The following is a 26,732-nucleotide window of genomic DNA, read 5'->3' as shown; positions in this document are numbered from 1 at the left end:
CCACTGGCCGAAAATTTTGGAGACCCCTGTTAGTTTGGAGACTAATAGTGTGAGGAGAAACCCTCAAGGCCATCTAGTCCAACCCCCAGCTTGAAGCAGGAAGATCCTCTCTAGAGCCCAATTTTCTCATGATGGAATACTTCTATGCTCAAAATAATAAGAATTGTACCATTTATCATCCCTAATTTGGGCAAAATATTGAAACAAAGTTCTTCGCAGAAGGCCAGCATGAGGCACAAGACCATCAGGATGAGCAGGACTTTCTGGAAAAAAGGAAACACAAAAAGGTTTTCAGATTTGGGGGGGACGACAAATTTGTGTTTTGAATTTCATGACAGAAGTTGCATCATTTGAGACTGTGGCCATTCATACACATGTGAGCTGATGAAGCACATGGAGGGCACGGCTCCTGCCAAACAGACAGGATGAGAGACAAAGAGAATATTTCTTGATCAACCTGCCATCAAACAAACATTAGGGAAAAACCTGGATCTGTGCTACATGCCTCTCAAGCAAAAACTACTGAACAAATCTTTGTTAACCGGTTTCTGGACTGGAGTCCCCTCAGAGGAGAAGGAAGAAGAAGAGTAGCAGCAGCAAGTTTAGTTGGTAAGCCAAATTTTGGGGCCATGAACCTCAAGAAAGAAGTTTGTCTACTTGACCAATTTGATTGAAGACTCGACTTGGCGGAACAATCAAAAGACACTCATTTTTAATTGTTTTGAACCATTTTTAAGCATTGTTTAATGGTTTTCTCAGAGTGAAATGAGGATTTTTACGAGGTACCAGAGAAGGAAAGCAAAACAAGAACCAAGGATGAAACCAAACAAGGAAGTCTAGCAGCCTGGTGGCTTCTGGGATAGGATCCCAAGAAGTGGTGTAGCTAGCAGGGGTGCAAACCACTAACTTTTGCAGGGAGCCTCCTCACAGCATGCAAGCGGCTGCTCCCCTTGGAGCCATTCTGTGCATGAGGACCAAAATGAAAGCATTCACCTCGTCTCTGGGTCTTCCCTGGCATTTACTTCCAGTTTGCTCCCCCTGTCCGGAATGGCTTCTGAGCATTTAATTTCCCTCATTGCAAGTTCTACCCTTTCTCTGGTCCTTTCCTCCAGAGCAGCAATTTTCAACCATTGTTCATCTTGTGGCACACTGAGACAGTGCTATAATTGTCAAGGCACACCATCAGTTTTTTGACCATTGACAAGGCACACACATTGACAGCAGAGCCTCACATCCCCCAGTGGCCCTACTAACGAATGACCCACCCCCAAACTACCTGCAGACCATCAACAGCACTCCAGTGTGCCATAGCACAGTGGCTGAAATTGGCTACTCCAGAGCAGCAGAGCACAAGCCCACTCTGTCTTCCACATAGCAGCCCTGCAGGTATCAAGGACCCCCCCTTACCATCCTGACTTCATTCAGTTGGCAAACTCTTCCTGTTGTGGAGCAGCTGTGACGGTCAGTGAGTGTCCCTTGCTAATGTCCCTGGGGGGGTGGTCCACTGCTAACATTTATACAGTCAGGAAGGGAGGAGGCCAAGCCCAGGCAAACACTCCCTTGAACCTGCTACTTGAAGTGAGTAAACGTGGCAAAAACTGGTTTGAGAGGAGGAAAGTCTGTGGTGCCGCAGAAACCGGAGCTTGTTCTGCAGGAAGAGTTTGCCAGAGTCCCTGACAAGGTCTGATCTCAGAAATTCAAGTGGACAAAGAGAAATCAGAACCTTCTCATTAATCATCACATGAGCTGGATGGCAATGAGTGCCACAAAAGCATAGCAGCCATGTAGGCCAATTAAGGAAGATTGTAGCCATGGACCTGCACATCCCTTGTGAATGTGCAGAATGGGGGAGAGGAACCCTCTTCTGTGAAGGGGGTAGTGGACTGCAGATGGTCAGGTGTATAGTACATAATTCGGTACTGTTTATAGGTGCATGCCAAGGTCAGGAGGCTAAGAAGCTTCATTGTAGATGTGGATAATATTCCACATTGTAGATGTGGATATGCTCAGGAGCATAACCTCCTGGAATCTTGACTCATTAGCTTCACAAAAGAAGAGATTAACAAGAGTTACAGATAACTGTTATTGGGATTCCAGTTAACAAAATACAGACTCTCCAGGTACAGGAATCACCTGTCATAAAAAAAGTCAGTTGGCTTTTTCCCACAACTGCCATGGTGCACTGGAGATTTATCCAGGCCACTGCCATCTTGGAAATGGGGACTGAATGCAGTCGGTGGGGTGACAGAGAGGGTCCGCTATATCAGGGATGCTGATATAGTGGCCTGTCCGCACTGCAGGGGGCTGAATTCAAGCTCTGTTTGCTCTTCATACCAAGTCACACACCTTGGGAATGGGACTGATTAAGTCATTTCTCCTGCTTGTATTTGCCTGTGTTTCCACTCTGGACCACACGTGCCTTTCAGATCACCCCACTGAGCAGTGTCCCCTGTCTTGTTTTGTCCCTACTCAATGCCATTTTGATTGTGTGCTGAGACATTTCTGATCTTCAGGCAATCTTAAGGGCACACACCCCTTAAACAAAGGCCACCAATGCAGGCAATCCGAGGGAAGGACCAGCCCTGAAAAGACCCCCTTGACATTTTATGTAATTTAGACCCATATCTTAACCAACTTACCAGCACAGGCATAGTTGTGCCAATGGGACATGTGCCCCATCCTACAGTTGGGTGGCACTCATGGAGTGCCCAACAAACATTCCCTTACCTTGGAACTGCATTGCCTTTACATAGGTGCTGGAAAGTGGGTAAGGATTGTGCCCTTAGGGTTCATGCAAGAAAAGAGCCAAAGAAATGCACAAGAGATGGATTTATTCAGCTACTCATCTATGAAAAGGATGAACTGGGATTGTTTCAGTTAAGAAAAACATAGTTGTACACCTTCTGGTAGAAGTAGCCACACATTTCTGGTTGAAGCCACACATTTCTGGTTTGCATCCAGGAATAATGGGAATATCTCCATACCTGGAAGGAGAAAAAGAAGTGATTAGGTCTGAACTTACACACACACACACACACGTCTGAACTTACAAGAGGCCCTTTCGTGAGAAATGACTTCTATATTTCCCAGCTCTGCTTTTGCCCAGGACTGTGAAATTACCAGGCAAAATGTCTGTCCTACAGCAGTCTGGCTGGCTGGCTGGAGGGTCTTGGTGGCTAGCTTGAGAAGTCCATTTCCTGATGAATCCCACAATTTATTTTCCCAGGGAACTTCATTTTGGAAGTGAAAGGTGAGTTCCTGAACTCTCTTGGGCAAGCAAAGTCCCTGCAGGTCTTGCCACTTGAATTTGGGCACAGGCGCTCTCCCTGCCAATTTCAACACCTTCTTTACTCTCAATTTCAAACACGCACTCCTCCTCCTCCCCTCCTGTTGCCTCCATGCTGTTCCTCCTTCTCCTTGGATTTGAAAAGCGTGGAGGAGAGGCGAGTGGTGACCCAGAATGTCTCCATCCCCAAAATGTTGGGAAAACCTTCCAGCAGCTCCTTGGGACTACTCAGATTGCCCCCAGAAAAATAGCTAGTGCAAAACCAAGTGGCCGCATAGTGGTGGTTTGGGACCAGAAGGGGAGAAAGGATCCAGCAGGACTTTTGAATGCCCCCTGAACAGCTCGCTATATTTCTGTATAGCTTCTGTATACTTCTGCTAGTATATACTTATACTAGCTTCTGCAAAAGCTAGCTCATCTCTTTGGCACCCTCTACAGCAAATTACCTATCATTACACTGTCAGTTGCTGGAAACAGACCTCTTCAGTGAAACAGAGCAGAAAATAACTCTCTCCCCTTAGTTGAGAAACCTGTACAGATAATGACCTGTACAGATAATATGTGGGGACAACAGGGAAGGCCTGCTCTCTTGTAAAGGCTTGGTGAGCTGCGAATTGCCATTGATCAGAATAAACAAAAGAAAAAGCAGCCAGACAATTCAATCATAGCTTATAGTCATTTAAAAAGGCAAGACATATCAGGACAAAAAGAAAAGGTTAGTATGCATGGTAGCTAAGGGCCACAGTCTCAGGCACCCACAGCACAATAAGGCACTTCTGCAATGATTCTGGAGGAGGCCAGCCCAAGCCCTGTTGGGCCTGTGGAAAGGTAAGCTTGCACCGGCTGAGTTAGGTTAGAACAAGGGCCTCGGGGGGGGGCATGGGGAGGGCAGGAAGGAGGCATTTTTGGGGTGGGCTGGGGGAGGGCGAGCGGCAGGTGGGCCTGTGGGCATGCTGTGGGTGAGTGAGGGGGTAGGGCCCAGATTCGGCACTTGTGCTGGATTCTAACCCTGGTCTTGGGCAGCCTGGAGCACCTCCAGGTTGCACCACCTCTTTAGATGGTGCAGATGCAGGTAGCCCAATTGGGGATGCTACCCAGCCCCAATTCCGTGTTGTTTACAGGGCAGGTCAAACCAGCCTCCCCGTTCCATTGCAGGTTCGGATTGAGCTTTGAATGCTTATTTAAAGATGTTGTTTGTTAGTCTGGTAAAGATGTTGTTTGTTAGTCTGGTAAAAAGACACAAAGGAAAACACTTTGGACAGAATGGGAAATGGAATTAGATTTTTTTCCCCCAACAGTTTTTTCACTCAATAATTACAGGTGCTTATTTGTACCTGAAAGCTTTAAATTTGACTCACTGACAAAGGTTAGTTCCTGGTCTAACATAAGAAGTCAAAACTGCAACTTCCATTTCAGTTGCGGGGGGCTATGAATGTCAGAAACTAAAGTGCCAGAAATGCCAAAAAACTTCTGCCCCCTTTTCTTACATGATGACATGGGTGGACAATCAAAACAGCTGTAGCTCTGAAAAGGTCTATCCTTACACTGGTCTTTGGGTGGGGCCAATACCTGTATTAAAAACAGTTGTAAACATGCATTTAACAGGCACATCCAGAAGACCTTGAGATGATGTGGTCCATGTGAGAGGACAAGAGGGACAGTTTCAGTCTTTGCAGCAGAAGTGAAGTTGAAACAGGTGGTCCAGGAGCTGGAGACCATCCTTAAAGAAGTGGTACCTGTTTCGTTTTATTCGTCACCAACCATTATGAACCTTTCTATTTTCCTCTCAAGTGGTTAGCAGAAAGTAGTTGAAGTGTTAAAAGGGACTGCTGCTGTTAGAAGGGACTGCTCCTCACCCTTCCTCCTTCCATCTGTCTCTTGCTTGCCCCAGAGCAGCCCTCAGATAGGAAGGAGGAAGGGTTAAGCAAACCCCTCCCCACTGTTGAATTCTTGAGGCCTCATTGTTGGGCCAGAAACTTTCAATGAGTCAAGGGATAGCAAGTACAGAGGAGGAAACATTAGATATCTGTTCATGTATCACCCAGCCCCATAGACTTCAGGTTCATAAAGTTCATAGAGTGTTTGGTGAAGAGGGTCCCCTGGAACCTAATCCCATTTTCCCCATAGCCTCAATGATTCAGTAGCTGCTAATTCAGTATCCACAACGTTTTCCAGGAACCTAACCCTAGTGGATAACATGAACCCTGTAATTCCACTGGATTCATCTTGAAAGGCAGCCAAGAGGCTTCTTAGCTCACACCAAAGAGCAGGTGGAATCTCTCTTGCTTGCCCCAGAGCAGCTCTCAGGTAGCCTTCCAGAGACCTCTCATGATTGCTAGGGTGGTGAAGGTTCAGCTGGAGTCCCCAAGATGGTGGGACAAGTCTGGAAGTGGACACAAATGTGTCCAATAGTTCTCCACGGGCCATTACCAATGTTCATTGATGTTTCCACATTCCACATTTTCCAATTGACCCAATCCAAACTACTTTTAAAAATACAACTGGCTGAATGTGATTACCAGAACCCCTCCCCCATCAGCTATATCGTAGTTGTGCTGAGCCCCACCCCAAGTGCACCAGCACAGTATTCACAAATAATTAGAACAGCAGAAAACGAGAAATTTTGCTATCCACAAATTCACATATAAAGAAAACGGACTATATTCCTGATAAAGATGCATAGGAATGGGATGACCTCTTCATGGATGTGGAACAGGACTTATAGCGCCATGTAACTAAGGGTGCAAGAATTCACACGTCCGGTAGCCAGTAGCAAGCTTCAGTCTGGCAACACTGATTCCTAGAGAGCTTCAGAACCTCTTTCAATGCTTGAGCTAAACTGGAGACCCACCACTGCCCTCCTCTATTCTTCATGTATCACCTTGGAACATGCCCCTTCTTCCATTTCCTCTCTCCCCCTTCCCACTTTGACTGTGACATGGGGAGAGAAGGCAGTTGGCAAATTGGTATGGCTGGACACTGCCCCAATAAACCACTACCTGAGACTACTGCCTCATTCAAAGCCACGTCCTGTACATCCCTCAGCTGCTACTCAGTGGCACCTAAAGCCACATTTCAAGGTAGGCTATAACGTCAAGGAATTTGAAGCAAACCTGACCCATCCATGAGGCAGAGTGAGACAATCGCATCAGGGGACAGGTGGAAAGGAGGAGGCCTAGCTTAGTCTGCTCTGCCATCTCCCACCTCCTGCTTCCACTCTGACATTCTAGCCCATCTTCCACACCTCTCTTCCACACCTCTGCTCCATTCTCCACTTTTTTTTTCTAATCCAGGGAGTGAGAGAGGGAGCAGAGAGGGAAGCTGCATGTCACCATTAGAGAGCAGCTTCTGACATCCTGCCTCAGGGTCTGTAAGGGCATGGGCCGGCTCTGATTTGAATCAGACTTGTGGCTGCTCAGGGGCCCAGCCTAAGTGTAGCACACACTGAGACCAGAGGGGAACATTTGACTGGAGAATGAGGGGCAACATGGGGTTGGGACAGGAGCCTTTAGCCTGTGTCCGACCTCACAGAAGCACTTCTTACCCAATTCCAGATCAAATCAACTTGAGGTGGGGTGGGCAACTTCCCCCTTTTTCTTCCTCTGATCTCTGCCCTGTTCTGATAACTGCATTGTGGTTTGGTGGCTTTTTGGCCCATTCCTTCTGGAGGAGCCAGAACTTGCATTTACCTTTGAGCAATTGCGGGTTTTCTTCTGAAACCTCTTCCCTTGAAGCCTGTCTGTTTGCCTTCAGCAAAGCCATGCTTCTGTAGCCGAGCTTAACCACTTTCTGGGAAACCCACCATTGTACCTGTAAATGACTTGCTCAATTTTTGTAGAGTTAGAATGTACAAAACAAAATATTTATTTACCCAGCATGTAAGAAATCTGTCAGTGGTGGACTGGGAGGAGCAGATGTCAGTGCACTGCCCCTGCAGCCTGGTGCTTGATGCAATGCTTTCAGGTCATTTCCTGGAAAGGCATTGCCAGGCAAAGGTCCTCATCTTCCTAGAAGTGCTGAATTTTGGTCCAGAAGCCAGATGCCCTTGGAACCTGCCCCAGGAACCCATTGTCACTTCCCCCTTCATATTAGCCAAGGGAAATCCCTGGGACTGAGCCACTGGCACTGGTCAAGGTTTAATGCTGCCCTGCTGTTTAAACCTGCCTAACTGAAGTCTTGTTTTTTGGATTGCAAATATGGACCTGTTTGAGTGGCACCAGAATGGCACCAGGGCTGTTCTCACAGTTCATGAAGCATGATGCACCAAAAGAAGCCGCCATCTGGCTGTGTAGGCCACGGCCTTTCATCCAATGCTTATTTGATTTCCTTGGCCTCTGGCCTTTCTCACCATCTTCCACATGGCCCGTTGTTCCATCTCCCTATTTCCATTAACTGGGACTGTTCTGTAATTGTTAGTGTTCTCTAACACATCTAATTGATGTGTTCATGCACATCCATTTGAATCAAGTGAACACACTCCACACACTCCAACTTCTAGTGTTCCTAGAAGGGAAATGGAAACAGGGCTGACCCAAGACTTCTGGGGCCAAATGCTTCAGTGTGCCAAATGCTACCTGCTCTTACCTGGTGGTGCACCAGATGCTCTGGCTCTTCTCCCCCCCCCCTCTTCACTGAAACAGGAGGGGATTGGAGCTGAAGAGGAAGTGTGGAGGAGAGGATTATGGAAGGCTAAAGCATCTCTAATCATGTGTAATTTTCAACTTTAGTCCTCCGCTGTACCATTTTCTCTTGGTCCACCTATTAGAAATACTACCAGAAGTGATTGGTTATGACATCATTGCCAGTTACTTCTGGTTGGTAGGCCAGCTGAGATGCGACAAACACCAGTCAGAGGCTCAGGGTGAAAAGGAGGTCTTTTTTTAGAAGACTTTTTTTGCTTTGAAGCTTCTTGCTTCCAAGCAAGAAGCAGTAGTGCTTTGGAGCTTCCTTCCTACTACTATTTGTTGTGTTGCATTTGTGGTCTTGCTTGCCATGCTGCAGGTATCCAGGGGTGCCATGAGTACAACGAATACTACCAGACACCATCTCAAGCACCCATAGTGGTACCCATATCACTGGTTGTGAACCACTGCTCTACACATCCACACACACTAGATTTCTTCTTCACACCTTTCTTCTTCTCTCAATTCAATTAGAGGGAGGCATAGATGAATAGATGCCCCCTGAGAAAACCATCTTAACAGGCCTCATAGACAAACCAGCTTCGACGGAATCCCAAAAGATGACCCACTCAAACAATTCAAATTCACATTTTAATAAAGTGTTCCCCCAAAGCAAAAAGTTGGGGTTGCAGAGGTATTGAATGGCACCTTCAGGTACCCAAAGCAACTTTGGGGGTGGGGGATTGTTGGTGAGAAAAAGGAAAAGGTAAAAGGTTAAGTACCCCCCCCCCAGCTCTGTGCTGTGGACCTGATCCAGATCAGATTCTCCTGTAGTTGCTAGTTTACACTTTAAATTAGCCCCTGGCTAGGCAACGACGAGGTTCTAATTTCTGCTCGGCCCACACGGTGTTGAGGGGTCACCAGGCATATGGAATCTATATTCACAAGTTGTTTCATCAACAACTGCTTCGCATCCTGGAGCCACTGCAATACCACCAGATCTGAATAAAGACAAAACCAACACGGATGAGAGAGTCATTTATCTGGACTTGTCAAGGGTGCTTGAGAAGCTGTACTTGGGGTCTGTGAGAGGGGGGGGTAAAGGCGTAATTTGTACCCAGTTCCAGGGTCACAAAGGGGGCCCAGGAGCCAAAGAGGGGTCCCAGAAATTTCCTGGGATCTTACATTTTCCTATCTTTCCCCAGTGCGCTGCGAGGGATTCTGGGGGTGCAGTGGCAGTTGCTGCCACAGAAATGCATACACGACACTCCTTAACACAGTGTCAAATCTAGGAGGAAACTGGCCTGCAAAAGTTGCTCGTTGGTTTGTGGATCCACTAATCATGAAGCAGGCGCTCAAGGACACAGCTGCAGGTCTGTATCTGCTGCCGAAGTAAGTTTTGGTATGTACAGGACACTTTCCATTCTAGCGTGAGCCCACATACTATGATGCTGATTTTCTATATTTAAAAGATTTTAGAGAGACTTCGGAGTGTGTTTAGTTTTCCATATTACTGTAACGAGCTTCCAACACTGGGCAGGCTCTGCATTGGGAAGCCCCATAGAAGTCCAAAGACTTTCCTGGCTGTCACCACCCTTCCCCTGCCATGTTTTGCTTCCTCCCTACCCATGTTCTGCCCACCCTCCCCTGCTCTGTTTCACCCTCCCCACCCCTTTCAGATGGGGCCCAAATGGAATTTTGTACCCCCTGATAAAAAATTCCTCTCAGAGGCCCTGGCTGTTCTGCAGTGGTTCTCCAATCTTCTAGCACCAGGACCCACTTTTTAAAATGACAACCACCTAGCTTTACAAGGCCTTAAAAAAATAGGTGATTTAGAAAGAAATATTTTTATTTATGCATTGATTTATTTAAAAGTAATATGAGGCAGCTCTAATGAATAGCCATGAGGCTTGAGGGGCTCAGGGCGCAATCCTAACCCACTTTCCAGCACTGGCATAGCTGTGCCAGTGGAGCATGTGCTGCATCCTGCAGTTGGGGGGCAGTCATGAAAGCATCCTCAAGGTACGGCAATGTCTGTTCCCATACCCATATGTTGCATTGCCCTTATGTCAGTGCTGGAAAGTGGGTTAGGATTGCACCCTTAGTTATGTAACCCAGCCTTCACTTGGCTCCCACTATCTAGAACTGACCAACCTGGGGGGAAAACACACTAGAAAAAAGACACTGCAACATTGATCTCCCTACATTGATACAAGCTTGGAAACTGCAGGAGCTCAACTCTTTGCAAGGTAGATTGCAAGTAGCTATCTTGTAACCTGCTTTTTGCAGGGCAGTTAGCAGCTCTCTGATTTTGAATAGAGCTTGAGGTAATTAGCTATCTGATCTTTCCATCACCGAGGTTTTCATTGGAGACTCTGTGGGACCCACCAGAAATTGGGTCATGACCAACCAAGTGGGTCCTGACTCACAGTTTGTGGAAACTCCACTGTACTACAAATGTGCAAAAATTTTCCCTTGGGAAGTAGGCTTCCCAGGGCACTGGATTTGCAAGGTCCATTATCACTTGCAATGGCCCAGTAAGGAATACAACTTCGGTTCAGCCGCTCAACTATCCAAAGGATCACAGAGATAAGCTGGCAGAGCCAAATTCCAGAAAACCACGTATGCTCAGTGTCAAAAATCACAGGGATTTGTAATTACAGTACCAGTTTTTCAGTCCTGCCTACCTGGTGCAACATTGCATTCCGTGGCGGGTACAGTCGCATGTCATGCAATGATCTGTATTCCAGGTGGACCCCAAAGGATGTTTCTTCTGATCATAAACATCGACACAGCTGTCTGGCAGCACAACTGCACCTAGAGGAGAAAATCCCTGTCAGCATCATGTACAGTGGGCCAAAACCTCCAAACCTGAAATCCTAGGAACATCTCAGAGTGCCCTCCCAGTCCATGTGCGGTGGTCTTGATACCCCAGAGGCCAGGCCAGAACCACAATCGACTGACACTGTGGCTCTCAGAGGAATGTTCTGCAATCAGTGTTGCAATGATCCTCAGACAATGCAGTGTGTATACATGACCTTCCAAAGGAATGCACCTCTGGCTACGCACATGCTGCATCTTTCACTATGTGACCATGGCACAAGCAACTGCAAAATGTAGCATTACTGTCTGTCATTATACAAAAGAGGACTTTGCACATGTTGATGTGCTGGGCTGCAACCTTTTTAGACTGGCTGATGTCTTTTGTCAGAGGTCTCTGCAAAGAGAAGATTGGGAAGGAGGGTTTGGAATTGCTATGTAGAACCACAGATTCTGCAAGGCAATGAAGGTGTCAACCTTCCAGGTGAATGAAGACATCTACGGGGCAGCCAGTGCCAAGACATAGAAGAGGGCGTCAAAGAGGGTAGACTGGTTCCTTTGTGCTGTCTTTGTGCCTCACCCCATCAGTGATGGCAGTCCAGTCAGGACCAGACATGTACATGTCTGCCTCTGCATCCTGAAGGAGAAAAGTCTAAGACTGTGCACATTCATCAGTGACAAGTCACAGGAGTCTTGGGGGGGGGGAACACTTGGCCATGGCAGTTAAAATCATGTAAAAACAACCCAACACGTGGTTGGGATACACACAGAGCCTTAGTCATCCTGAGCCCCTTTCTATGAACAAAAAAATTCTAGGTTCAAATCACTAGGCCAGAGATTTTCAATCTTTTTCTTCTCACGGCACACTGACAAGGCACTAAAATTTTCAATTGTCAGTTCTTTGACAATTGACATCACACCATGCGGCTTAGTGGGGGGTGTGTGTTCACACTCCTTAATGACCCTATTAATAAATGATATTTATTGAATGAAAAAAAATTTGCCAAACTTCCACGGCACACCTGTGGACCACTGGTTGAAAATCATTGCACTAGGCTATGTGATGACATTTACCATCAATCCACTCTGCTTTGGGCAAAACACGAAAGCAGAATCCGTGGCAGAAGGCCAGAGAGAGGGAAAGGACCGTCAGGCTGAGCAGAACATTCTGGAAAAGAGGAAAAAGAAAAAAAGAAAATCAGCTCTAGAAGTTTAGAAGTTCTTTGACAACTTCCTTTGTTTTATGTTCTGGTTCCAGAATAACTTCAGCCATAGCAGGTCAAAGGCCATCCTTGGTCAAAAGAGTTCTTCCATTCACTGTGGTGAAGAGGAGAATTTTGATGTGTAGGAGCTCATCATGATATGCACCCCCCCCCCGAAGTTGCATTTGCTAAGACTCTGCACAAAATAATCTTTAAATAGATTGTTTTTTTCCTCTACCAAGAAGTTCTTCTTTGAAACTTCTTATCATTCAAAGCTTGAACTCAGTTCATCCCAAACTCTTGGAGTGGATGGTGATACTTTCAAAAACCAATATCTGAAATAAATGTAAGAGGTATCTTGGAGTACTAGATATCTAGTAAACTATTCAAGGAGTTTACTATCTTGAAGTTTACTTGGGCGTAATCCCCTCTGCATTCAATTATTCAATTATTCATCAGGATCTTGCCCGGAATCATAACCTTAATGGCTATGATGGCCATTCATGGCCAGCTTTCATGGCCGGTATACTGTCTCAGCCAGTTCTTGGGAAAGATGATGGCTTAAGTATTAATATCTGCTCTCTTTCCCCCCAAGCATATCTGTTTTCCATCTGGGAAGCCTGATGCTTCTTCTCAACTAAGGTCTTTGAAAATATTTTGATTGCCCCTACTGTTGTTGCTCCATTAGAGAAGTCTCAGGGTTCCCCTCTCCTTAGTTTCCCCATCACATTTAAGATCCCTACTTACTCTCATAATTCTCACCCTAATTGCAGAAATCTGCTGTACCAGGGCAGCATTTCCAGAATTCTTCTCCAAAGACACATTGTCCCATCATCAGTCACTGCCTGGTCATGAGGCCAGCTGATAGTACGGGTGCCCGCTGCCCACCCCTGCCACATGTGCTCTTTTCTGTGCTAAAGTTCTTAAAATCTTATTTTCTAGTTAATAAATTTTCCCATCTATTGTTGTTAACCAAGGTTAGCACAGTTCTTGTCATTCTACCTTTTTCTGTTTAATCTGGGATAATCATAATTTTCCCAACAGGTGGAAGAGGTGATCTGGGAGGAGGAGGGTGATGGACAGACACTCTAGCCTGCCACTCCTGTCTTCTCCACTTCCTCCTCTGCTCCCTTCCCTGCCTTATTTCTGAATCCAGGGAGTGAAGGGATGGCAGAGCCAGTGTCTGGCACAGTGCTAAGTCAAGGGGTGGCACTCGGCATGGCGTAGCAGTACTTGCCACACTGCTTCAGGTACTGGACAATCCTGAGACCCTTCCATCCTCAGCAGATCAGAAAAGTTTCCAACTTACCATTCTGACTTTTAGCCGTGCAGACAGCGAACAATTCCTGGCGAGCAACAGTTGTGGTGGTCAGGAAGTATCCCGTACTAATATCTGTGAGGGATCTGCTGCTGAGATTTACACAGACAGGAGACGAGGCCAGGAAAACACCCCCTTGGCACTGCCACTCTACAAAAGCAAATGGAAAAGAGAAAAATATTTGCTTCTGAAGAAACAAGTGTTTGTTTTGTGGAAAGAGCTAACTACAGTGGCTGGCACAGTCTTATCATGGCCTGAGATGCTGATAAGGCGGAACCTTAACACAGATCAGGATCCATCTTGTCAATCATCAGTCCAGCTGGACAGCAAGGAACCCCACAAAAAGAATGATGGCCAAGGTGGGCCAATCAAGAAGGCCTTGGCCAGGAACAGGCTCTGTTCCCCCTCCATGCCATGGAGAATGGGAGGAGATGGAGCATCCCTTGTTTGGAAGGGCCTGGAAGATGCAGTTGGAGAGGATGGCAGAGAGGATTGCTGAATCAGATTTGCTGTGGCTGTGGGCTAGATTCAGTTATCTTGTAGGTTCCTTCCAGTTCAATGATTCTATCAGGCAATGAGCTCTTGATGGCGTTCAAGAAATTCTGCTCTGGGCCGCTTTTGGAGAGACAAAATGTGCTTATGATTCCTTGGTTAAAGTCTATCCAATCAGGGTGGAGACTGGTGCCTCTGTTGCAAGGTGGAAGAAAGCAACTCAAGAAGACTCGGTACCAGGATTGAAAGTTTGCAGACTCTTTATTCAATCGCATGCAATGACAGGACTATTGTCTCAAAGCAATAGGCACACCCACCAAAGGTGGTTTGCCCTTTTATGCTTTTTCAGTCTCTTTGTCTAAAATTCTATACAAATTCGGTTGCAATTTGCATCAGAGGTGGGCAAACACATGATAGGTTACAATTTGCATTAAAGGTGGGATTTACCTTTAAAACCTGGGGAAATTACACAATTTCCAAAAACCAGCAGCGAGCAGTATAATACCAAATATCCAAAGCAAAATAGAAAGTTCTATAACTTAAAGTGATAAAATACTTTGTGGCACGACAATAAGGCCACAAGATATGGCCACAAGATATATGTGCCTTATCTTATGAAACCGTGTTCCTTTTCTGGTAGATACGGACACCTGAACCAGGTTGGGGAACCAGGTTGAGGTATTCTTGATGGGAAAGGGGCTGCTCCTGTGTATAGTAATGTAGCAGAGCTTAGCTGAGCACGATGCCGCCTTTGTCCTGCTGCTCCAGGTGAACCAAGGTGCCATAAGCAACAGGTTTGCTGAGATAAAACTCAGTTGCATCTAAGTTACTGTTTGTTTTGCAGCAAGATAACTGGATTTCCTGCCAGAGTCCGAGCACCATCAGTGTTTGATGCTGAGCTCCCTGTTAATCTTCTTTTGCCAGCATCAGCGGCATCACAAGGGTTTGCGTCACCCAGTCCAAGAGGCCGGCATGTGCCCCATAACCTCCTACTATGCAGTGGGCCGGGCAATGCCCCAGGTGGTGGCCATCATGTTGCATCATTGCCTCATCCCCACATCATTAAAACTGCACCTTTAAATTACAATGTCATACACATAGCCTAATGTTCAGTACAGATGTAATGGAGATATATCACCGTGGTTTGTTTCATTGCATTCTACAATAAATTCTGCATAATGGGGGGTATTGAAGTGAAAGTGAAGTTCTGGGGCCCAAAGCAGCTTTGGAGTTGGGGGTCTGTTGGTGAGAAAAAGGCACAGAGGTAACCCCCTCCACCTCTGTGCTGTGGACTGGATCTAGATCAGATCCTCTAGCAGTTGCTAGTTTATACATTAAACATGCCTCTAATTAGGCAATAACAAGGTTTTTAATTTCTGCTTGCCCCACATAGCATCAAGGGGTCACCTGGCATGTGCCACATAATAATAATTATGGCAAGTGCCACATAATAATATCTACACATTATTGGATTGACAACGGTTTGGCATCCTGGATAAACTGCAATGCCACTATATCTACAAAAAGATTAGAAACACGCAGAGTCAAAGAGTGGTTTATCTAGACTCACCCTGCACAACTGGCTGCACAACTGCACCTAGGGGAAAAAATCCCAGTTAGCATCATGTCTGGTGTGCCAGAACCTCCAGGCATGCTGGGACCCTCAATTCTGAAATCCTGGGCATAACCTAGAGTGTCCTTCCAATCATAGTGGAAATGGAAAATGCAAAAGAGAGCGACTAAAATTATTACTGGGCTAGAGCACCTTCCTTATGAGGAAAGGCTACAGCGTTTGGGCCTCTTCAGCCTAGAAAAGAGGTGCCTGAGGGGGCGTGATTGTGATATACAAAATTATGCACTGGAAGGCTAGAGTGGATAGAGAGATGCTCTTTTCCCCCTCACACAACACCAGAACCAGGGGGCATCTGCTAAAACTCAGTGGTGGGAGAGTTAGGAAAGACAAAAGAAAATATTTTTAAATAGTTAGTCTGTGGAACTCATTGCCACAGGATGTGGTGATGGCATCTGGCCTAGATCCCTTTAAAAAGAGATTGGACAAATTTATAGAGGAAAAATTCATACAAACCACGATCTGTACGTGCAACCTCCTGATTTCAGAAATGGGCTATGTCAAATGCAAGGGAGGGCACCAGGATGCAGGTCTCTTGTTATCTGGTGTGCTCCCTGGGGCATTTGGTGGGCCGCTGTGAGACACAGGAAACTGGACTAGATGGGCCTATGGGGCTGTTCTTAGGGGATTCAGTGGGGCTGTTCTTAGGGTGGCCATAGGAGCTGCGGTACCTAATCGGTAACATTTTTGGCGGGGCCCCTGGTTTACAGCCAAGCTCTGTAGAATCACAGGCTTCATAGCTCTCTGGTTAGAATGGATAGTAATCCAAATGTGTACATTAAAAGTGCATGGAACACTTGAAAAAGTTCATGGAACAAATGGATCAAAGCACATTTTAATATCAGACTGCATACAAGCAAACCAACAAAATGTGCAGATTACCTTTGAAAAGTAAATAGTTACAAAACTACTCATATTAGTGACAATGAAATTATTTTGCTGTTCATGTGTGTGTGTGTGTGTGTGGGGGGGAGGCCCCAGAGGCCTGATCAACTCCACAATGGAAGTGACTGTACTCAGAGGATTGCAGTTGGTCATAATGATCCTCAGAAATGCAATGTGCATATATGGCAAGCACCTCGGACTAAGTGCATGCTCATTCTTCACTACCTGGCCATGGCTCTGTCAACATGTGCAAACAAATGGCTAAGTATAAGCCATCCTGCAACACAGGATGCATTCTGCTCTGGTGGACATGTTGATGGAAGGTAGAACCTGGGCCTTTTTAAACTGGCTGATGTCTTTTGCCAGATGACTCTGCAAAAAGAAGATCAGGAAAGAAGCTTGGAATCTTTGGAGGCATGGAGTCATAGATTCTGTGAAGCGATGGTGACACTTTCCAATTGAATGTTCCCATTGAAGGGGCAGCCAAGAAATACAAGAGGGCATCAAAGAGACATGAGGGTAGACTGGCTCCTTCTTGCTGCCTCATGCATCTCACCCCAGAAATGGTTCAGTGAGGACTGAACATGAGGGCTATACATGTATTCTGGTCTCTATCTGCCTCTGCATCCTAAAGGAGATAATTCTTGGACTGAGCACATTTGTCAGTGACAATTCCCAGGATTTTTTTTGGAGAAAACACTTGGCTAGGACAGTTCTGGTCAGCTTACTGCTTTGTGGTTGAGATACACACAAAGCCTTCGTCAACCCGAAGCCCCTCCCAGGAATGAAATAATCCTAGGTTCACATCAACAGGCTATTTCGGATGACATTTGCCACCTATCACCTCTACTTTGGGAAATATAAGAAAGCAGGAGCCATTGCAGAAAGCCAGAGAGAAGGGAAAGACCATCAGGCTGAGCAGGACTTTCTGAAAAAGAAGAAACATAAAAAAAAAGAAATCAGCTCTAGAGAGTTTCAGGTTCTTTGACAAGTTCCCTTGTTTTATGTTCTGGCTCCAGAATCTCTTTGGCCGTAGGAGACCAAAAGCCATCCTTGTGCCATTCACAGTGGCAGAGAGAAGAATTTTGATGTGCAGGAGCTCACTATGAAAATAGTGACATCACTTCTTTGGTGAACATAATCGCCTCAGCTGCTGCTTTGAGTGCACATGCGCTCCAGTCAGTTCCTGAGCATGTTCCCTCACACTTCATGGCTTCTCCCCTTCCAACCTGGTGCCTCCCCCCCTTGTCCCCCGCTTGCTACACCACTATTCAGGGCATCCCAAACCCTTGCAAGGCAAGGCCAAATCCCTTGGGGTAAGGCAAGGCCAAACCCTTGAAGTTTATACTTTTAAAACCCATGGCTAAACGCTGAAAAAAATTGAATTAAAAAAATATCCAATGCAATTGGAATGCCAGCCTCTCTGTGTTTGCTCAGAAGTCAGCTCCACTATGTTCAATAGGACTCATTCCGAAGGTTCTTGCCGAGAATCATAGCCTTAATGAATCTCATACCATCTCAGGCAGCCTTTGAGAAAGCTGATGACAGTCCTAAGTATGCACATGTCTTAGTTTGCCTTCTCTTAGTTAGCCTGATGCTTCTACTCAGCAAAGGTCTTTGAAAAATGTTTTGAAGGCAGCAACTGAGTATCCCTACTGCTGGTTCCCTGTCCCTTCAGTAGGAGAAGTCTCACCATTCCACTTCTCAGGAGTCCCCCTGGAACATTTGAGAACCCTCATAATTCTGACACAGCTCCATTGCAGCTACAGTGTAGAAACCTGCCTTACAACTGAGGCTGTTCCAGCAATTTTATCCAGAGATGTGGGGCCCTTCATCAGGGCCTCCCTGTTCACAAAACCAACTGAAGAGGGCCCACCAGATGGTGGATAGGCAGGGGATGCCTGACACCCACCTCTGCCACTCCTCTTCTCCCCACTCCCCACTCTGCCACCCCCTCTCTTCTCTTCCTTTTCTGAATTCAAAAAGGAAGAGGGAAGGGATAGTGTGGGACACTCTAGCCTGCCACACTCTTCTCCTCTCCACTTCCTCTTCTGCTCCATTCCCCATATCCTATATCCTATATCCATTCTGATGTTGGCAAACTCTTCCTGGTGAGCAACAGTTGTGGTGGTCAGGGAGTGCCACTTGCTAATATCTGGGGGAGGGTATCCACTGATGAGATTTAGACAGATGGGAGGCAAGGCCAAATCGAGGCAAAAAAAACCCTTGGCCCTACCACTCAACAAAAACAAACCACCGTCTTTGCTTCTGGAAAAACTGGCACTTGCTTTGTGGAAGAGATAACTGCTTTCACAGGTGCAGTCTTATCATGGCCTGAGAGTTCTACCGATAAAGTGGAACCTTAACACAACCTTAATGCCCACCAGAAGCATCACAGCTGCATAAGGCAATTGAGGAGACCTTGGCCATGGACATACTCTCTTCCACTCCCCTCCCTGCCCCATTCTATAGAGAATGGGAAGAGATGGAGAATCCCCTGTTTGAAGGGGGTTGGAAAATGCAGTTGGCAAGGATGGCAGAGGGGTATGCTTTATTGGGGATGTTGTGACTGTGGGCTGCCTACACTGCAGGTAGCTGGATTCAGTGATCCTGTAGGCTCCTTCCAACTCAATGAACAGACAAAAGAAAACATTTCTTTAACCAGTGTGTAATTAGTCTATGGAACTCCTTGCCACAGGATGCCACAGGATATGGTAGCTTGCCATATCCTTGCCACAGGATATGGTAGCTGACTTTGATGCCTTTAAAAGGAGATTGGACAGATTTATGGGGGAGACATCTATCACAGGTTACAAGCCATGATGCACAACTTGGTTTTAGAAGTTGGCTCCCTCTGAATGACAGATGCAAGGGAGTGGCACCAGGATGCAGATCTCGTGTCTTGTGTGCTCCCTGAGGCATTTGGTGGGCTACTTTGTGGGCCTCAATCCTTCATACACGGTGACTTCCCACACCAGATCATGCCCAGCAGTGCACATGCTCTGTCATTTGGCAATGTTCTGATGTCACAGCTGCGCCGCCTTCTCCCACTCTGCTCCTACACAATTTTGAGAACTGGGAGGGGAGTGGTGGGTTCAGGCGAACCAGACACAGTAGTGCCATTCTGTGGTGGGAGTCTTTGGATACCTCACCCACCGATCTGCCTGGTTGCCTGCTTCAGGCTCAATGAGGGCGATGTGGCTATGGTACAATATTTCTTCTGAAACAGTTGTTTAGTGCTTCCAGTCCAAAAGCACTGTGGGAGGGGATGTGCCGCAGGGACGACATCCCAGCTGCCGCATCTTTAATGACTTGATTGCAATTGCACCAGAAGGGCCTTCCTTCTGCAGTCAGGGTTGTGAAGTCCACAGTCTTTGATGTCACAGGCTTGATTCATGCAACTAAAATAACAGCCCAGGGGGAGGAGCAGAATCAGACTCATGGTACGAGGAAGGGCACTTTAACCCTTTTTTCCCCACTGCTGGAATTCTGCTCACTCTGGATTCTGCTCTCTTCTCCGGGAGGAACCATTATATTGGGGCCAATTAGAGCTTTCCCCAGGACAATTAGGAGACATTATTATTGTTATTGTTATTAAGAATATTCGCATACCGCTTTTCGACAAAAGTAATTCACAAAGAGGATGACATTGCAAAATAAATCAATACATGGGTACATCCTCCCGCTGGGTTCATGAGCTTGATCTTTGTCTCTTCTAACCACAGCTACTATTTAAGTTGCAAAAATCAAACACACAGAGGCCAGGCTAGTTACTGTGTAACTGGGCCCTCATTGGGTTTCTCCTGATGGCCTAAAATGGTCTGTTGCCTGTTCCTTTGTCAGTCCCATTGCAGTCGCAGTCACAACCACTAGATGGCAGACTTCTCTGTTGCCTGTTCTCTATCAACACTTTGGCACCTTCCAGTCACCACCACCCAAGGGCAGATTTACCTGTTTCCTATTGCAGTTCCAGTCACAGCCGCTAGGGAGCAGACATAACTTTGCTTTAGTGATTGTGATTACAACTGCAAAAGTGTTTCTCAAAGTATGCTCCTAGGAGGGCTCCCTGAGACTCCTTCAGAGGCCCCACAGGTACACCGGAAGGGGCCACCCCCTACCTGGTTTACACATCCATCTCTCCCTCGTCCCCTATTTGTGGCTCTCCTTATTCCCCTCCTGTTCTGGCTCTTTGCCAGTGTTTGGCATTGGGCTCAGCCTACCTTTGCACATGCTCCAGCACTCCAGGGCTCCCCAAGTGTCCTAAAAGGAGTGTAATGGGCCCTGGAGACCAAAAATTTGAGAACTGCTGCTGTCACAGGTAAAGGAGCTGGAGTCAGAGACGTCTCCCCTCTAGTGGTTGTGACTGGAACTGCAAAGGATTATATCCTTTCATTTATGTTGGTGTCTTTTTAGGTTAAAGATCAAGAATGCAGGTTGAGCAATTTTGTTTCATAAGAAGAGTGATTTGTTTTGACTCTGATTTTCGAGTTGCCAGCTACCACCTTCCCGAGGCTACCTAGGCAGACATCTTCTGTGGCTTATGCAATGAATGGACACTGTTGACCTCTACAATGGCCAGGTGCAAGACTGGGGAAAGGAGGGGGTGGAGGGGGATTGGGGGACGTGAAAATGCAGCATGAGCTTGGTGGTTGCTGGGTCCACCCTGTCAACCTGGCCCTGACTTCAACAACACCTGAACCCCACTTTCAGTTGCAAAAAACCCGCTGTTGAATCTTGGAACCCAGGAAACAGGTGCTGGGATTACTAGTTTGGCAAGTCCCCTTGCATGGGTGCATTACAGATTTTTTTGTTTTAATCACCGAGAGGCTCAGAGATGTTTGTTGCATGTTTTATGACCCACAAAGAAAACCATATAACAGAAACCTACACTTTTTTGTCTGATTGCTGTTTTTAAGATGTTTGTTGTAAATGTGTTTTTATCTTGTTTATAAACCACGTTTTTAATTGTGTTCTTTTTAATTATGTTGTAAGCCACCTTGGGTCCCTTTGGGGAGAAAGGTGGGGTATAAATGTAGAAAATAAATAAACCATTCACTTCAGTGATCCATGACATAGTGGAATTGATTTGCAGGTAAGAAATGACTCCTCTGCTATGACTATGCTACAAACTGCTCTATGCTCTATAGATTGTGTCCTGAGTTGTCAGAATCAGTCCTTGATCACCTTACCAAAAGGTGATCCCTTGCTAATCCCTTGCTAATTGGGTAAGAGGCACTTTTTCAAGTGGGTGCTCCTCTTTTTAGCAGGGGGAGAGTAACTGGCCCACCTCACCCCAGCAGTGTCTTTTCTAGTGGCTGTCTGCTGGTGTTCTTTTTGCATCTTTTTAGATTGTGAGCCCTTTTGGGACAGGGAGCCATTAGTTATTTGATTTTTCTCTGTAAACCGCTTTGTGAACTTTTAGTTGAAAAGCGGTATATAAATACAGTTAATAATAATAATAATAATAATAATAATAATAATAATAATAATAATAATAATAATAATAATACCACCAGGCTCCTTACCAGGCTCTTTTTTTGATCCTTGATCCTTACCAGGCTCTTTTTTTCCTTGCTCAATGGCTATAACATTTTTTAAACACCTCCTGGAAAAGGCATTGGAAAGAGCTCCCTCCATAGGCCCTGGAACACAAATGCGAGCGCAGAGGCTGCCACCTTGTGGTGAAGGCTCTGAAGAGGCAGCTGGATTCAAGGGGTGCCCCTGCACCCAAGTTTCAGGGCTGGTCTTCCCAATGCAAATGCTGACACTGTGTTGGGGAGGGAGGGCGAAGCAAGCTGATCTGCCTCCCAAGGCAGATAATAAAATTCCTCTCAATTTTATGAAGGGGTACAATGCTTCTTTGGGGCCCCTTCCCTTCTCCATTCGATCCTAAATTAATGTGATCTTAAATTCATAGCGTCATAATTTTACAAATTGTAGTATAGAAAACTATGTTGGCTTACACTAAATGTGGATGCTTGTTGTCATACAATATATGCAAACATTCTCTGAGATCAAATGAAAATTCCACCTCCCCTCCTTTTTAACCCAGGTATGATGTACCTCACAGCATAGAAAAGGTGGGGTAGAAAACTTTTAAACAAACAAACAAACAAACAAACAAACAAACAAACAAACAAACAAACAAACAAACAAACAAACAAACCTGCACCCCTTCTCATGAGCCCTGGTGAGAATGGAAAACACACGATCCCTGGAAATTTGGGGGGCCCCTCCTTGGCTCCCAGGTGCGCCTTCTGACCCCAGGTCCAGGTACGGTGTACCCCATGGACCCCCCTCTCATGGGTTTTGGTGCCTCCCAAAACAGTGTCTGATCCATCACATCTCTCAGTGCAGCCCTCCCCATTTTGCCAGCATATATGGTGTACACCATTGCTAGCAGTCTCCCTTACACCATCAGTCTAGGCTCTTCAGTCTAGAAAAAAGCACCTGACTGAGACACAAAATTATGCAGGGGATGGATAGAGGGATGTTCTTTTTCCTCTGACACAACACCAGAACCAGGGACATCCACTGAAATTGAGTGTTGGAACAGTTAGAACAGATCAAAAGAAATATGTCTCCACCCAGCATGTCATTAATCTGTGGAACTCCTTGCCACAGGATGTGCTGATGGTGTCTGGCCTTAGATGCCTTGAAAGGGGGATTGGACAGATTGATGAAGGAAAAGTCCATCACACATTACAAGCCACGATGGGTATACACAACCTCCTGGTTTTAGAAGTAGGCTACCTCAGAATGCCAGGTGCATCAGGATGCAGGCCGCTTGTTGTTGTGTGTTCCCGAGGAATCTGGTGGGCCACTGCGGAATACAGGAAGATGGACTAGAAGGGCCCTTGGCCTGATCCAGTAGGGCTCTTCTGATGTTCTTATGTAGGTCTAACACACCAGCTTTCACTGCAATGCAAAAGCATTAGGACTGACACTGAAGGGCACACAACCTAGAAGAAACCATGTTCCCTTCAGTGCCCTGCCTAATACTTCTGCTGCCACCAGATGGTGGTCAAAACCCAACTGCATTCCAGTGGAAAGCAGGGCTGACAACACCACTGGCTTCTTGAACTGCATCAGACATACGTTCAAGCCTCTCCTGGCTGGCATAAGGACTAGAAACTTATTGCTCAAAACTGAAAGCTCAGTGCCCAGTGTGATGTGGTCTGGAAACAGGACAATTGAAACTTGCAATGAATTTCTCATTATTCTTTTTTTAAGCAGCTGCAGGACAGGGTAATTTGGGTCAGAGATGCAAAGCAGATGTTTTGGTCCACAGAGACTCCAGCTTAAATCCTCCCAATCTTTGGAAAAGGGAAAATTTGCATGTGCCATTTGTGCCCATAAGACCTCCAACACCCACCACTTTTCTTCTCATGGTACTCTGACCTCTATGGTCTTTGCCTCTTGTGATGTCACTTCCAGCTTCTGGGAGACTCTTCTGGGCTCTGCAGCTGTTTATAGGGCAACTGTCTGTAACGAATTGTCTGTCCCTTTTCCTCTGCTGGCCAGCTGCAGAACCCAGAAGAGTTTTACAGCACACATTTGCCGTAACACACTAGTTGAAAATCACTGTCCAGCTTCTGTGGAGATGGGGTAGACGGATCAGGGCCAGAGTTAGACTACTCCTCCCATTGCCCTGATTGCCCCCCTCAGCTGCTTTTTAAAGGCTCTCTCTTGCTGGTGATGAGGAAGAGCCTTGTCCGAATTCCTGAAGAACTGCTGAGAATCAGAGAAGGCTTTATCTTGCTGGAACACAGACCAACAGTCTCACTCTAGATAAGGCAGTCCCCGCATTTTGTTGAAGGGTGGCAAATGATCAACTCTCTCATTTATTATTGCACTTTCACCACCACGGAAGGACAGAGACTGAATTTTCTGTCGCCAACATCAACACCTCTTGATGCTACACCATGTCAGATCAATTTTTACTCAGAAACAAGCCCCTCAGAGTAGCAATGTGGCAGTGGGGACTGGGTAGCACCCATGTGGCGGTGGGGACTGGGTGCCATTCTTAATCTTGAAAATCACCCCCAAAAACAGAGTACAGGTGTGTGTCACTTAACTTCTCCGATTCCCATTGTTAACTGATTCTGTCATTATTATGCTGACTTTCAGCTCCATCTAGTGGCTGAATGTGGTATAGTGCCTATAATTGAATGAACTGAATGAAATTGACTAGCATGTAATAACAGCAACTGTAGAGGTGGAATGTCACTAAGCAATGCATACCTGTAAGCTCCTGAATAGCAAAGGCCACCACTTAATACTCCCATTTTACAATCAAGGAACACTGAGGCACAAAGAGAAGCATTTAACACAAGGCCAGCCATTGACAGAGAGCTTGGGGGACTGTTTTTCTAATTTGCAATTTTACTTGCTACTGGGAGCAAGAAAAGCTTGCAAGAAAACCCAGAAACCTACCAGTAGATCCTGATCTCCCTTTTGCCCTCCCTGCTGCTATAAAGTACAGACAAACTGAAACGGAATTGGCTCCAGCCTTATTGCAGATATAAATCTCCATTTATATGAGCTTTGTTCCCTACTGCACTTTTTTAGCGCAAATCATTTGCATACAATATCAGATACAAACATCGTTCAAGGATCAAGAATAAAAAAAAATATATATTTCACGTGGTCCTGACGGTAGTGGAGTCACAACTTTCCCAAATCAAAGGGCAAGAAGACAGTCAGAAAACAGGAGAATGCAGCACAGCTGTGGCTCCCCAGTTAATATGTCCCTCACCCAACCGCCCACGAGTCCCTCCTGGTCCATTCAAAGTGGTTACAGTTTGGTGTTCCGGTGGAAAGCGGAGACGTGGGGAGAGGCGTACGTGGGCTGGCTGTGCCATGTTGCAACTGGGTACAGTCTCTGGCGCAACGTGCTATCGTAAGACGTGGGATAATGGACCAGACTCGTACGCAGTGGCTGGCAGAGGTCGGAGGGCTGAACGGACGCAGTCAATAATGGGGTTGGGAAAGCTGGGATGATAAAAGGGCTGACGGACAGGGAGGGGATCAAGGAGGGCGACTGCCCCTTTAAATGCTCCCCTGGGCTGCTGAAGTTCACTGGAAGCCTCAACATGGTCCCTTTGTACATATCCTGAGCCTGAGGCCCAGGGGTTGCTGGAAAACCCGCCTTGGGCTTAGCGACCCCCTGCTGGCCGCTCAGGGAAGCGCTGTGGTCCAGCCCACTGTTGCACTCCAGTTCCTTGACGAAGGGGGAGACGGCCTTCAGCTTCTTCCTGTGCACGAAGAAGTCTGCTTCTGAGGTCTGCTTCCGGGGGCCGCAGTTGCCGGCCTGGCTCGGCGACACAGACTGCACCCCGGGCTTCAGGACCTGTGGGCTGACTTTGGCCAAGTTGACCACTGGAGGGACCCACGAGGCTTTGATGCTCGGGAATGGGGATGAGCCCCTCTTCCCCATTGGGCTGCTCCTCTGGAAGGCGGAGGGTTGCTGGCTGTCCCCCTTCCAGGCAGGCAGTGGCTGACCCGACTTCCTGCTGAGATCCTCAGGGTGGTCCCCTGCATCCTCCTGCCTCTTCTGAGAGACGGTGCCAGACAACATGTCTTTTCCAGATGACTGGTAGGCAGTGGAGGCCTCTGAAAAGGCCTTGAATCCCGGATAATATTCCACTGGTCCTCGAAGAGGGTGACAACTTATGGGTTTCATGATGTCACTTCTATAGGCATGGAAGTAGCCAGTAAGGACAGGTGGTTCAGGGGATGGGCGACCTCCAGAGCCCCCATCTTCTGCTTTCTGAGGCCCCTCTTTGGCCTTGAGGTTTGGAGATCCCTTCAATACGCCTTCGTTCGCTTTCGGAACATGGGTGGGACCTGTTAGGCAGCAGGAGCTGTTCGTCTCCATCACAGAGTCCTGCCCCTCTTTATGGTGATGGTTGGCTGATGGATTTTTTGAGCCAGCTTCAGGATCTGCGGCATCTGGGATTTCTTGGCTTCTGACCTTTTTAAATTCTGGGCAGTGGCTGAGGTGCTTCTCGGAACAGTATAAAGACTCAGCCTTGCTCACTTGAGCCAACAACTTCTTCTTGGCCAAGGGGGACATGATCCCATGGTTGCCCTTGAAGTAGAAGCTGGAGAACAGCCGCTTGTAGGCCTCTGAGCAACTGTGGGCCCTGCAGTTGCCACAGCAGCTGTCGGGTGGCTGGCTCTCAGGGATCTCCTGGCCGTCCGGATGAGGAATGAGCCCCTTAGTCTGCTCCATGCCACTAATAGGCTTTGGGGCAGAGACACCATTAGGGCACAGCTTCCCTGGCAAAGCCTGAAACCAAAAACAAGAATTTTAATATTCTGCAACTTTCTGTGTTGGTCAATTTTAATTCTTTGACATACGCTATCCACCTTGGTGGGTTATAGGTACTTTTAAGTACGTTTAGAATGCATTGAATAAAATGAATGCCAAATGGATGTGGAAGCAGGCATTTTTCAGCCCAGAAGCAAAACA

The 26,732-nt window shown here is 46.6% G+C and overlaps 2 protein-coding genes across 2 annotated transcripts in view; both read right to left on the bottom strand.

Annotated features, from left to right (window-relative positions):
• Window positions 1-8,791: 8,791 nt before the first annotated feature.
• MSMB (microseminoprotein beta) lies at window positions 8,792-12,683 on the bottom strand. Its single transcript, XM_066639643.1, has 4 exons — window positions 12,678-12,683; window positions 11,797-11,896; window positions 10,596-10,719; window positions 8,792-8,909 (listed from the first exon to the last, which is right to left on the bottom strand). The coding sequence occupies exons 1-4, from the start codon at window positions 12,681-12,683 to the stop codon at window positions 8,792-8,794; spliced, it is 348 nt and encodes a 115-aa protein (XP_066495740.1).
• A 12,194-nt stretch (window positions 12,684-24,877) lies between these two features.
• Window positions 24,878-26,732, bottom strand: part of ARID5A (AT-rich interaction domain 5A) — a 45,456-nt gene continuing 43,601 nt past the window's right edge. The window contains exon 7 of the mRNA XM_066639435.1: window positions 24,878-26,549. Coding sequence (XP_066495532.1) covers window positions 25,053-26,549 — 1,497 coding nt within the window. The 3' untranslated portion in view covers window positions 24,878-25,052. The remainder of the gene's footprint in view (window positions 26,550-26,732) is intronic.

Source organism: Tiliqua scincoides, chromosome 11, assembly GCF_035046505.1.
Source record: "Tiliqua scincoides isolate rTilSci1 chromosome 11, rTilSci1.hap2, whole genome shotgun sequence".
NCBI classification, from domain to species: Eukaryota; Metazoa; Chordata; class Lepidosauria; order Squamata; family Scincidae; genus Tiliqua; species Tiliqua scincoides.
The sequence above is the reverse complement of the archived record's forward strand: the minus strand, read 5'-3'. Positions and strand labels throughout refer to the sequence as shown.